Source organism: Meles meles, chromosome 20 (assembly GCF_922984935.1).
Source record: "Meles meles chromosome 20, mMelMel3.1 paternal haplotype, whole genome shotgun sequence".
In the NCBI taxonomy this organism is placed as follows: Eukaryota; Metazoa; Chordata; class Mammalia; order Carnivora; family Mustelidae; genus Meles; species Meles meles.
In genome coordinates this window covers 37,824,864-37,837,682 of record NC_060085.1, presented here as the reverse complement: position 1 = coordinate 37,837,682, position 12,819 = coordinate 37,824,864, and the positions used below count along the sequence as shown (strand labels likewise).

The 12,819-nt window shown below is 46.0% G+C and overlaps 1 protein-coding gene across 5 annotated transcripts in view; it reads right to left on the bottom strand.

Annotated features, from left to right (window-relative positions):
- Positions 1–12,210, bottom strand: part of MITF (melanocyte inducing transcription factor) — a 220,659-nt gene extending 208,449 nt beyond the window's left edge. For 4 of the 5 annotated variants that reach the window (XM_045991720.1, XM_045991722.1, XM_045991721.1 and 1 more), the window contains exon 1: positions 11,941–12,210. In XM_045991720.1, the coding sequence (XP_045847676.1) occupies positions 11,941–12,044 (104 nt within the window). In that variant the 5' untranslated portion in view covers positions 12,045–12,210. Of the gene's footprint in view, positions 1–11,706; positions 11,789–11,940 lie in introns of those variants that run through there. The other variant, XM_045991726.1, reaches the window with a different exon arrangement.
- Positions 12,211–12,819: the final 609 nt, after the last annotated feature.

Genomic DNA, 12,819 nt, shown 5'->3' with positions numbered 1-12,819 from the left:
AAGAGGAATTTATTGGTTAAATAACAGAAAAGTCCAAAGATAAGCCTAACTAGGCCTACCAAGGAAAGCCACAACGTGATCTGGAGGTGAAACACTCCTAATAGGATCCCAGCAAAGATGGCTGGCCCTCCACCCAAAATGCGCACTTTTCTAGCACAAACATCGCTGCCCAGCTGACATCTGTATTTCCAGCTCCCACTCCTGCATCCAGACACAGATGGGAGTCTGGTCCTTGTCAAGAGAATCTGAGCAAAAGTGAGGCTATCACTTTTGGACCATAGTTAAGCCTTCTCCTCTTCTTCTTCCTTTCTACCACCAGACAGGAAGGACTCCAGGGTCCTAGGCAAAGGGAGAACCAGAAGACAGAAGGAGTCTGAGTCCTTGTTTTGCCAGGAGGACGAAAGCTGCCTGCCAAGCAGGAACTATTTACATGTACGACCATTGCACGCCACTTTGCTAACTAACGTTAACCTAATTTAAGAACTTGCTTGTTCTCTGCCTACGAGGTATCTTTATTCTAAACCCCGACATCTCCCCAAAATTCAAGATCAATGGAAATAAAAGGAAAATCTTTCTGTTAGCACCCTAATAAAATCCTGGGATTCATTTTCACTAGTCAACATGTACCTCCCTGAAACCAATCTCCATGATAAAGAACCGTGGCAGGGCCTGTGTCAAATTCTCCACTCCTAGAACCGCGAAACCGAAGCAGATGGGCTGAGCATGTAGGAAGGGGTTGTTACTGGCATCTGGAAAGGAGACTATGAGCAGGAAAACTAAAGGTGTCCACTAGAGAAAGGGAAGTTGTCTTCCAGTGAGAAGTGACTAGAAAGATGCCATGTATATGAACCCAAGAATGAGAAAGAAGGGTAGAGCAGACCAGCAGAATGACTGACTCAGTCAGTATCATTGACTCCAAAAACAAACCCCAATTAACTGTCCGTGTCATTCAGCCTCCTGCTGTTAAATCACGCCTTTCAGTGATTATGATGCTATGACCAAGCAAGTGCCATCAAAACTTCTGTTCGTTTCTGAATCAACAAAGACTTAAAGCTTCCATATGCAATCAGTATCATTAAAACTGCATTCCGGGATCCCATCATTTAGCATGTACATATACAGCATTTACTTAGATAAAGCATCATTAGTGTTTACCTACCTAAAGACAAGTGGACAAATGCCCTTGCTAAGATGATGCAAGGTATGGTTCCAAAAAGTCTACACACCAATTGTCCAACACGCAAGCCAGGGCCAATTGCTCACAGTTACTCTCCAAACATGCTTCCTTGCAGCAAATGGACAAACTTTTATTTGGAATGTCAGGAATCATGCTAGTTGCTTATATCTTTGGGTACTGTTTCACTATGCTGCTGCAAACTCTTCTTTTAAAACTAAATAAATGGAATTTTCAAGAATACATGGCTGGTGTCATCCTCTTCCCTTGAAAGTAAATGACCCTCACTGGCCAACACTATTTTAATGTTTATTCATAGTCATTCTCTGCCAAAAGCATTATAAATGAGTTGCAAAGGGTTCTACCAGCCAAGGTGCCGATGTTCTAAATTTAAAGGGTACTGTTATGCAGGCTCGGTAATACAACAAAGCAACAGTACCTTTCCATCTTTTGCTGAAAATCTACAAAGGCTAAAAAACAAAACAAAAATGTACCCAATTCTTTTGATGGAGGAGGGATTGTTGCATTATCTGTGTGGCTGTTCACTGACTCAATTTTAGAGTACTCTCTCCAGCTGCTTGGGAGAGATGCAAGCAAGACAGTGTGGCCAGATCTCACTGAGATCCTCCAGTAGGCTTTACCTGGACTGTGCTAGGTTCATCAGGAAATCATCTTAAGGGTTTCTGCATGCTTTTCCTTTCATCAAGTTACAAATCTCCAGTTACAAAACTGAAATGTATGCTCTGAAAAACACGTGTCTTTTTTAAGATTTTATTTATTTATTTGACAGAGATCACAAGTAGGCAGAGAGGCAGGCAGAGAGAGAGGAGGAGGAAGCAGGCTCCCTGCAGAGCAGAGAGCCTGATGTGGGGCTCGATCCCAGGACCCTGGGATCATAAGCTGAGCTGAAGGCAGAGGCTTTAACCCACTGAGCCACCCAGGCGCCCCAAAACATGTGTCTTGAAACCAGTTTGTATTTAGGAACATTTTACAATAAAGGTACCGAAGGAAATGCAGCATTTCTATCTGTCCGTTTGTAATTTCATAGATAAACTCTGCCATCCGGCTAAATGAATCTTCCCAACTTCAAATCTTCTTCTCACCGAAACAAGTTAAGCTTCCTAGAAGGCAAACGTGTTCTACAAAGTAAGTTCTACATTCTCAACAGTGGAGATAACCACTTTTCCCATTCTGCCTTTAATCACAGAGGAGCACAGACAAATGCGTGTGAATGATTCAGCAAGTTATCCCACTTTGGGGAAGGGGTGGGGGTGGCGAGGGTGAAGGCCACAGATGCCTTCCTGAAGTTGCTCAACAAACCACAGTTTTCTTATAGAAGGACAGGATTCTACCCGTGCACTCCACAGACCTGTAACCCACTGCATTTGGATTTAAAATATTTGTTCTCATATGACCCAGGATTTTTCCTTTTGAAAGTCACCACTCCATGAGTACTTGAATCAAAGAACACAGCTACTGGAATTCGAATGCTTTGAAGATTTCTGTTTTAAGTTGTTGAATTAAAAACGTGCTATTGCCTGTAGATGTCAACACTGATGAAAGCTTGAGGTGCTGTGTGGGAAGAGAGGCTTCTTGAATTTCCATTTCTGCACCAACACTGACATTTTCACATCAGTGTGAAGAGGAAGCGTGATCTAGGAGCTGAAACACAGGACTGCAAGTCAGGAGTTCCGTAAGAGCTGTTCGTGGTGTACGTGTGTATTGTGTTAAATGACTCTTAAGCTCAACGTTTTAATTCTAGGGCCCTTGGCCTTCTCCTTTATACCAAAACTTAATTCAAAATCCAACCAGAAACCATTCCTAGGCAAAGCCTGGTCAAACATGAATGATCTCAATGCAACAACAGTGAAAAGAGCAAGGGGACAACTCAAGTAAGATGATCCTGGAGGAAAGAAAGGATCATAAAAATAACAAGACCCATCTCCACTTTCAGTCAGAGCTTAGGTTTATAAAGACAAGCATAAATCTGTGACTCACTCAACATGACGAAAACACTTAAATCCAAGTTATAAACAGTTACAGGGAAGATTAATGTCTGTATTTTTCTCCACTATTCATGTATGGCTTTAAACCAGTCCTGTGTGTCTCCTAACACCTATGAAGTGAAGCCTAATGTTAGCGGCTTTATAGGCAATACCTTTTATCCACACAGCAACCCTACAAGGTAGCTACTGCCCCCATTACAAAAGAAGGAACTGAGATTCAAAGAGGTTAGGGAACTGACATTTGAAGAGATTGGGTAACTTGTCCAAAGTCACACAGCTAGTGAGTGGCAGCACCAAGATCTGCACACTTTTTTTCAGACACGCAAGTCTTGCCTCAAAATCACCTCCTCCGTGAGGTCATGGGATCTAATATCAGATCCAATCAAAAAATCTGCTTCTTTCCCAGTCACACTGTATCAATTACACCCTATTGAGCAACAAAAATTATACTGTCCCTTTATTTGGTACATTATTAACTATGTTCCCATCTCCAAAATGGAACGCCAAGGTAGCTGGAACCTGGCCTGTCTGGTTCTACATTTGATTCCCTCCAGCCAGCACAGAGCCTGACACACCATTGGTGCTTAATAAATAACTTCTGTAAGGAGGGAGAAAAGGAAAAACAAATAAATTGAGGTCCTTCTGACCCAAATTAGACAGCCTCTGCTTAAAGTGACTGAGGGATCCCTGTTTTAGAAGCACCTTGGGGAGGACACTAGGGTCCTCATGATTCTGAGGTTCCATTTACTTCCCCGTGGGTTTTTCTCTCACCTTTGCCCCACTCTTCCCCCTGCCTCAACTTCTGACTCAGGTGGAAAACAACCAATAGGTTATCATCTGCAACACACTTGGGACAGCGCGCATTGTTTGAGAAGCCCATGGAAATTTTGAAACTCAGAGACAAGGACCTCATGGTTCTGAATCTCAGGACAGAGGTCTCCCATGAACACCACAAAGGTGTATCCCTTTGTTCTTCGTGGCCTGCGTGAAAGGCCAAGGGAGGGAAAGAAATAAGGAAGCCATGTTCGAGAATCAACCTAGAGAAAGGAGGAGCCTGGTCCTAGCCCCAAGACCTCAGGAAAAGAGAACAGGAGGAGGGGAGGTGAGGAATAGCAAAAGAGATCCAGACCTGCCTGCAGGTCGTCTTGCCCTCAGCCAAGTCTGCCTCCATAAAGACAGACTTCATGACTCAGTGGAATCCCCCGCCCTAGAAATGTTTGCTAGACTCACAAAAACCATCTTATAAACTGCAACTTGTCTTTACACTATCAAAAGCCTGCAGTAATTCCATTTAATATCTCTGACCCATTTTCTTGATTATTTTCTCCAAATTATGCATATAACTGGAGTGGAGTCAAACATATTTTTATAATTTACTTTGGTGAGACAAACCTAACAGCAAAGTACATTTCATACTTAAAACACCCATGCAAACACATACACAAAACAAGTGAAACTCCTGCTTACTGTCCTTGAAAAATGCCCCCCCCCCCGAAAAAAAAATAGCTGAATGGGGTTTTTTCCCCCTATTATTTATCCTAATACTGCCAGTTCTGAAACAAAGCAGTTGGAGGGAGAAATTTAGTAACTTTGATTTGTCCCAAGATACATTTTTTTACACTGAGGTCCTATTCCTGACAGTAAGCACATGTGACCTGTTCTAAAAAAAGGATATTTTCCACTTCTTGCACAACTGGAGCAGATATAAACATCAGCCTGTGCAAACTGCACTGCAGAACTCAAAGGCAATTAAAAACACACACACATACATACACTTAAATAAATTCCATAAATAGCCACACTCAGGAAAAGGAAATCTCTAATAACACGCAGAACCAACACTTACAATCCACTTCAATCAAATTTCCCATCTAATCATACCACAAAACTCATTTGCATAATAAGACTTGAACACCTGCCAGCGTGAGGCACCTCGATCCTGCCTATTTGGCTTTAGATTCCCAGATCTATACGTGTCTCAGTTATCGTCATGAAAAAGAACAAAATGTCCACGGTAAAGTAGAAAAGAAAGAATTGTATTACTAACATGTGCTAGGCCCTCTGCAAAGCACTTTAACAGATTTTATTTCCACTTTAAAACTTATCCCAAAAGTAAGAGAATGGTTCTCTTGACCCCATTTTACCGTTAAAGAAACGGAGGCCCAGAAGCTAAGCGTCTTGAACGCGCATGCAGCAGTCACGTGACAAAGCCTGCGCGGAGCACGTCGTCATGGCTCCCTCCGAAGCCGTCCGTGTGCAGCCGGTCTCTGCCACCACCAGGTGCTCCCAGACCCTCAGGAAGGTTCGGGAGTCTGCTGAAACATTTAAAAGGCAACCAAATCCCCCGGAAGTCCATTTTTGGACGTGTCCTCCAAGAGGTCTAACATTTTATTGAATGTTGTAGAGAAATAATGCTTGAGTATTGCTTGACCTTCAAGGCCAAATGCAAATATCCCTACCTGTTCCCAAAACTGGCTTCCAATGTCCCTTCCTCTGGGAAAGGCCCATTACTGACGCCCACCTCCCCACAAGCTCACACTCTGCCTCGTATGTTTAGCTGGGGCCATGTGTTCTTTCCTTCCCCCGCTGGGAGCTCTGGAGACCGTACAGAACTATGTGGTGCTGCATTTCCGCTGCTGTGCACCGTCCTCTTACGTGGCTAGTGCACAAGAGCTTGGAGCTAGAGCCAGGCGGTCTCAGGTTAAAACCAGGTCCATCCACTTACTATACCCCAGTTTCTTTCCCTGTAAAATAGGAGTAATAAGGGGCACCCGGGTGGCTCAGTCAGTTAAGCGTCTTGCCTTCAGCTCAGGTCATGATCTGTGGGTCCTGGGATCGAGACCCGTATTAGGCTTCCCGTAGGGAATCTGCTTCTTTCTCTCTCTCTCTCTCTCTCTCTCAAATAAATAATATTTTTTAAAAATAGGAATAATAAAAATACATACACCCGAGGTTGAAGGGAAAACTAACTGAATCAATACAAGCAAAATATACAGACACAGTCCGTCCGGGTAGTAAGCACTGTGTAAGAATTACCAGTTTCAAAAATTATAATTAACGTCCTGGTTGTTTTTATTCATTATTATCATCTCATGCAAGTTTTTGCAAAGACTAAGTCCACATACATAAAAACCCTGGCACAGGGTATGTGCTCTATGAATGTTAACTATGTTTATTGCTGTTAATTTGCACATACCAGAGCTCAGTAGACTCGCGCTGAATATGAGGTTTGAGGCCACAACTGCTCTTCTTTTTTTTTAACCAGCACAAATAAATTTTTATGGGTCGGATCAAAAATATGAAAAGTGAAAAAAATGTCTCTGAATACCTCATTAAGTGGTGGTATTCATTAGGAGACTGGTGGTTGTTCACCAACAACTCTGGCCTTAGGGAAGAAAGCCAAAGAGAACCAAAGGCAAACACCTTCTGGAATGTCAGAACTCACTGCTAAGTAATAAAGAAGTAATAACTAATCACCAGAACACCATTTGCTAGCATTTTACTGAACCCTTACTATGTGCCTGGCACCATGCTAATACTCATCCACAGTCAATGTCACAGCTACTGTTTTTAAGACCCCTAGGATGCAGGCCTCCATTAGTCAGATGAATAAACTGAAGGCAAGGGTCACCCAGCCTGACCAAGGTCATCCAGCTAGTTAGAGACAGTGATGTCAGAACAATGCTGGCAGTGCCCCGCAGATCGAACAGACAGAAAAATCAAGAAAACTGTCAGAAACCAGTAAGAGATTGACAGTTTTGTTTTGCCAAGAATGGATTATCATTTCAAAAAAGTGTATTTTTAAAAATATGTTTAAAATATTTTAATATTTTATATTAAATATTATATTTAATAAAATATTTAAAAATATTTTAATCAGAGAGATTTCTTTTTCAAGTAGAAGTTCGAACTGATAGATCAGACGGAGAGCCAGCTGTGTTCCACAAGTTCGTTCAGATGTCCACGTTCCTTCTAATCTTGTCTTTTCAGTGTTCCCTAGGGTATTGCCCTTGGCTTTAGGTTAAGCAAAATAACTACCACCGTGTCTGGGTCCCAGCCTGCAATAAGAGGGAAAGACAGAGTAGAGAACACGCAGGCTCAGAAAGGGTATTTTTAATAGGAAGACAGGAGAGAAAATCTCAGAATAAATCCAAGAAACAGCAATGGCCTTATACTAAAACGTGTAAGTGTGCGTGTGCGTGTGACACAATAGTCTTTGTCTTTCTCATTTCACCACGAACCTGTGAAAACTTCACACATCTATGAATCAGCATTTGGGAGCTACAGCTGTATCCTATCTTGCCATGATAAACCTAAGACTCACTCTCATTCCCATTTTTAATTTGCAGGAAGTTAGACAACAGTTACCTAAAATGCAATTAAATTTTGGAAGAGAGGAAACTGGAAATAGATTCGGTCAATTCTGAAGTCTGTCCAGGATAAGGGCATTAGTGACTACAAAGCCACAGAATTTCACACCTAGTAAAGTGAACAAGAGAACCTTAAACCTGAGAGATGTGACCATGTTTTAAAATGTTTTCAGATCCCAAAGCCCTACAGAGAGTTCCTACAGCGCTAGGAACGCACTGAACAGCTCCACATGTATTTCCCTGATGGGACTGTGCCAATGTGTGAATTCTGGGTTCACCCTTGATATCTGGCACTTTTCGCCTGCCACCCACCATTGAGAGTTCATTCCCAGGAGAACACACAAAGGCTTCAAAAACCTTGCTGGGTGATGCAGGGGTGGGTGCCTAGGTGACTCGGCTCAGGTCATGATCCCAAGGTCCTGGGATCAAGCCCCAGGGGGGGCTCTCTGCTCAACAGGGAGTCTGGTTCTCCCTCTCACTGTCTCACTCTCTCTCTCTGTGCTCTCTCTCTCTCAAATAAATAAAATTTAAAAACAAACAAAACCTTGCTGAGGAAACCAAACTGCAAGCAATTCTTCATTAGAACCTTCCCTCATTGCATGTGTCTTCCTCTAACACAGATTTGCCATTGAATATGACCAAAAGGGGGTTCACGGGATCTAAACCCAGAAGCTTCACACTCCGAAAGGCCAGGAGGTCTGGCTTAGGAATGAAACTGTCTTTCCTCATGAAACACCTGCACATCTGAGGTTAGCCCGAACAAAGAGTACATAAGCTCCTCTTTGGAGAGACCTTGGCAGATACCTATTTTAAAAGGCTGCAATATTGAATGCAAAATCAGAACCAAGCACCCCATCCTAAGTGGAGTCCTAAAGGAGAAAGTAACACCTGTTCAAACAACGAACCATTACTGTGCCAGGCAATGTTCGAGGCCAACTGTTCGGAAACAGGGGTGACTGTGCCCCTCATGGGCATCTGGAAGGGTCTGGACACGTTTCCGGTGGTCACAACTGGGGGCAGAGGGTTACTGGCCTCGAGCAGGCAGAGGCCAAGGACGCTGCTGAACGTCGTGCAATGCCCAGCACTGTTCCCACGACAAAGAATTATCCAGCACGAAACGTCAATTGCACTGAGGTTGAGAAACTCTGCTCTAGATTCTAGGAACACAACAGTAAACAAGGAACAGACAGAAACCCTGCTCCCTTGAAGCTGGCAGTCTACTAGGGAGAAACATAAACATAACATATTAAAAATGACAGAGTCAGTTGTAACATAAATATCATGGAACCAATAGAGCAGGGCAAGGAAGATGAGAGTCTGGAGGAAAAGCAATTGTACGTAGTGGGATGGACCTGCTAAGGATATTAAAAGTAAGACCTGAAGTTGGTGAGGCAGTGAGCACTGTGGCTCTGTGGGCAAAGATGGTCCACGCAAAGGCACGGGCAAGAACAACATACAAAGGCCTTACGATGGAGGGGTCTGGAGTGTTCCAGGAACAGCGATGAAATGAACGGGGCGACACCACATGAACTCAGAGCTGCCAGGGAGCTTGACCATATAGGCTGCCTTTTGCCAGTTAAAGGATTTCGAGCGTTACTGAAACTAGGAGCCACTGGAGAATTTTAAGCAGAGAATGGCATGATGTGGCACGTTTTAACTCACCATTTCTCAGCATCGGTGATGACCATTGAGGGCCAGATAATTCTCTGTTGCCAGGGCTCTCTTGTGCATTACAGAAAGGTTAGCAGCATCTCTGGCTTCCATTTACTGAAGACCAGTACCAACGGCCTTCCATTCGGACAACCAGAAATATCTCCAGACATTGTCAAATGACCCCGGGGGGGCAAAAATCTGCCGCCCCTCGAGAACCGATTTTAACGGGAACATTAAGACTGCCGTGTAGAAAATCCACCAGAAAGGGTAAGAGGAGAAGGCGAGAGAGCAGTTAAGAGACTACAGCAATCACCCTGGCACAGGCTGGTGAGGACTTGGACCAACGAGGGAGCAGAGGAGCTGCTGAGAGGTGGGCCGACTCTGAACACATTTTCAACTCCAAGACACAATCCAGAGAATATAACTGATAGACGAAATGGCTACGGCAGTCTTAACCTTTCCATTTCTGCTTTTTCCAACCAACACTTACAAGAAGGGAGGTGCCCTGGCAAAGACTTCAGACAAAAAGCCATGAGGAGGCCCCCAACAACATGTAGCCCTTTTAAAGTCACACAACAGATGCCGATGACAATAAGTTAGACAACTGTGGAAAACAGTATAGGGAAATTTTGCCAACCCCATATATTTATTCACAGATTTTATTTAACTGGTTTATTTCAAAGAGCATGTGTCTGCTCCACAGACAAGTTTTACAACAACTTTTTTAATTTAGCATTCCTCTCCATACCGGTTCTGTCCCGCACCTGTTTCTAGCTTCAACGTGTGAAGCCACTGCTTCCCACGTACCCACATTTTTCCTTACACATGCTAGCTAGCTACCGAGGACGTTCACCCTTGCAAGTAATTTTTTGCCGACTCTGAAAAAGAACAGGCCCAAATCCTTCAACATGAGTTTCATGGCACTCATTTGGGTTTTTCCAGATGGTATTTTCCTCACTCTCTCAAACTCATTTAATGTTATGTATCAGCTCCCATCAAAAATGTTCCAAACAGTCCGGTTAATTCATTTCTTTCAGGACTACACACACACACACACACACACACACACACACACACACACACTCAAACATTTACTCCCTCATTCTGGCCATGTAAGCATTTGCTTATAGAAGCAAAAGCAGAGACTGCTCGGTAAAACACTGGTCCCTTCAGCCGAATGCACATAAAGCCCCAGTGAGCATAACCAACAATACCCTTTACACAATATTACTCAAAACCCCCAACCCCCAACACACACAATCTATGCTCACACACAAAACAGCCATTATGAAGAGAAACCATCAACTAAAGGCTGGTTTTAGGCATCTAGCTGCCTTTCCTTCCAATCGCCTTCAAGCATCTGCAAAGAGACTGCTTTAGCAGCCCAGTCAGTGGGTATGTTGTTCCCAGATTTTCTTCCCAGACTTGGATTCAGAGTCTTGACACAGCCCTGAAGGAAACGAACCTGGTGCTGCTTGCCACCAGAGCAAATACCAGCCCCACGCGCCCCAGAAGCAAAGACTGTACTACTTCCCTCCTGATTCAGTTACCCTTCTCTTCCTCCACCCTGATTTCTGGAACCTCTCGCCTTCTGCCAGCCAGGCCCCTTCACCCAGACTCTGCCCACTGCGAGGGGCAGACAGGAAGGTTTGAGATGGGTACAGAAGCACTGCTGAACCTTCCCGCCAGAGCCTCATCTTCTTTCTCAACTGAAAGGGCTGGACATAAATCCTTCTCTACTAACACAACCTCAAATGCCCATCTCCCTCTTGGTATATGTGCTGCCGAAGCGAGCACCCATCTCCCTCTTGGTAAACGGTGGAAATGCCCCGAGGGACCGCACGACAGAGAAAGGAAGATACCCAACCCATTCCGATGGACGAGTGGAAATGGAGGTAGCATAGGAAGTGGGCACTCGACGTGGTGGGGCGCCAGACCAGCGGGTGTCTTCACTTCTCTCCAGAAAGTTTTGGAGCAGTCCCCAGCAAATAAAACACGTGTCGCGGCCAAGCAGAGGCCCTGCCAAGCAGGTGTGTCCCAATATCCTCCAGTTCCAAGGCTTCTTCCCCTCCAGGGAAGGCCTGGATTTGAATGAACTCTATTGCCTACGGAGTTTAACCTGGACGAGAGACACGCCCACCCGCGGCCCCACACCCGCCCGCGCGCGGGTGGCTAGGTCTGCAAGGTGAGAGGCGGGGCTCGGGAAGCATCACCTGGAGGCAGCCAGGGGCGGGCTTTCCCAGAGGAGCCCGACTCCTAGGAGGCGACAACAGACGAACTAATTGCTTCCCTCGCGCCTCAATCCACCCCAAGCACTCCCTCTCTGAGTCCTCAACACGCTAGGATCTCCAGAAAAGGGGTTCACGAGAAACTCTTTTTTTCCACTTTCCCACCGGGACAGCGTCCGGGACCCGCGCTCCTCCTCCCCCACCTGCGCGCCAGGTCCCTCCCCAGCCCCCACCCGATCTCAGCAGCTGGTATCCCCAGACCAGGGACCCCTCACCTGGGCCGGCCGTCCCGCGGCGCCCCCGACGTCCACTTGGGCGGAGCCCCCCAGGGGTGTACCGGCCCGGCAGGCGCGGCCCCCAACTGCGGGGGGCAGTTCGCCCTCTGCCCCCGGGCAAGGACACGGGGTCCTTGTCCCAGAGCCCGGGCGAGCGGCTTTCCCCGCCCCAGGGTGTGGGGCGCGGGGCCCCCCAGCCGCCCGCCGCGCCTCTCTCCAGCTGTCACCACTCACCTGCTCTTCAGAGGTTGACTTTTGAGTTCGTAATAGGTTTTGGGCTCTTCGTGAAACTCCTCCCCGACTTCGAAATCCGGCACGATCCCCGATTCCGACTGCATGGCTCCCGCTTCCCGTCCTTCCACTGCTCGAAAGTGAGAACAGAGCCCCGGGGCAAAGGGAAGGTGATGGGGCCTGGGTCCCCGGAGCGGTGCGCCCCGCGCAGTGCCCAGCTCAGCCCGCTCGCCCGCTCGCGGCCGCCCGCCCCGGCGCGGCGAGTTTACACTCGCACCCGGGCGGGAGGGGCGGGCGGTCGCGCGCTGCCTGGGATCTGTAGTTCGGCCCGGACGGGGTGTTCCCGACTCGCCAGGGGAGCCGCTCCCGCTAAAACTACAACTCCCAGAAGGCCAGGCGGGGGCAGAGGCAACGTGGTGGACACCGCTATTGCAACTCCTGTTTGGATTCATTGTCAATGTCAGCAGCTCCTCTTGCTCTTCTCTCCCCGCTTGCTTCAAGGGTACAGACTTGGCTATTTAATAAGAATGGACTCAGCCTTGCTCTCCTCCCGTCACCCCTACTCCCAGCTCAGACATTTGCGAGGGCACGCCAACTCTGTAATGAAATTATATATATATATATATATATATATATATTTTTTTAATCGTGAAGGGTTTGGGCACTGGAAAGTTTTAGCCTTCAAGCCTGCCTTAAAATAAAAGGACTTACTATCAGGCTGTATGCTTCCCAGCGCTTCTGCGACATATCAACTTGTCCTCGGATTGGAATGGAGTGGAGGAATTTGCCTTCGTTTTATAATTAAAACATTATTGTAAAAATTTTTCTTCTGCATTCCTTTTCTATAACTCAGTCTGGGCTTTTACAATACTATTCATCCAG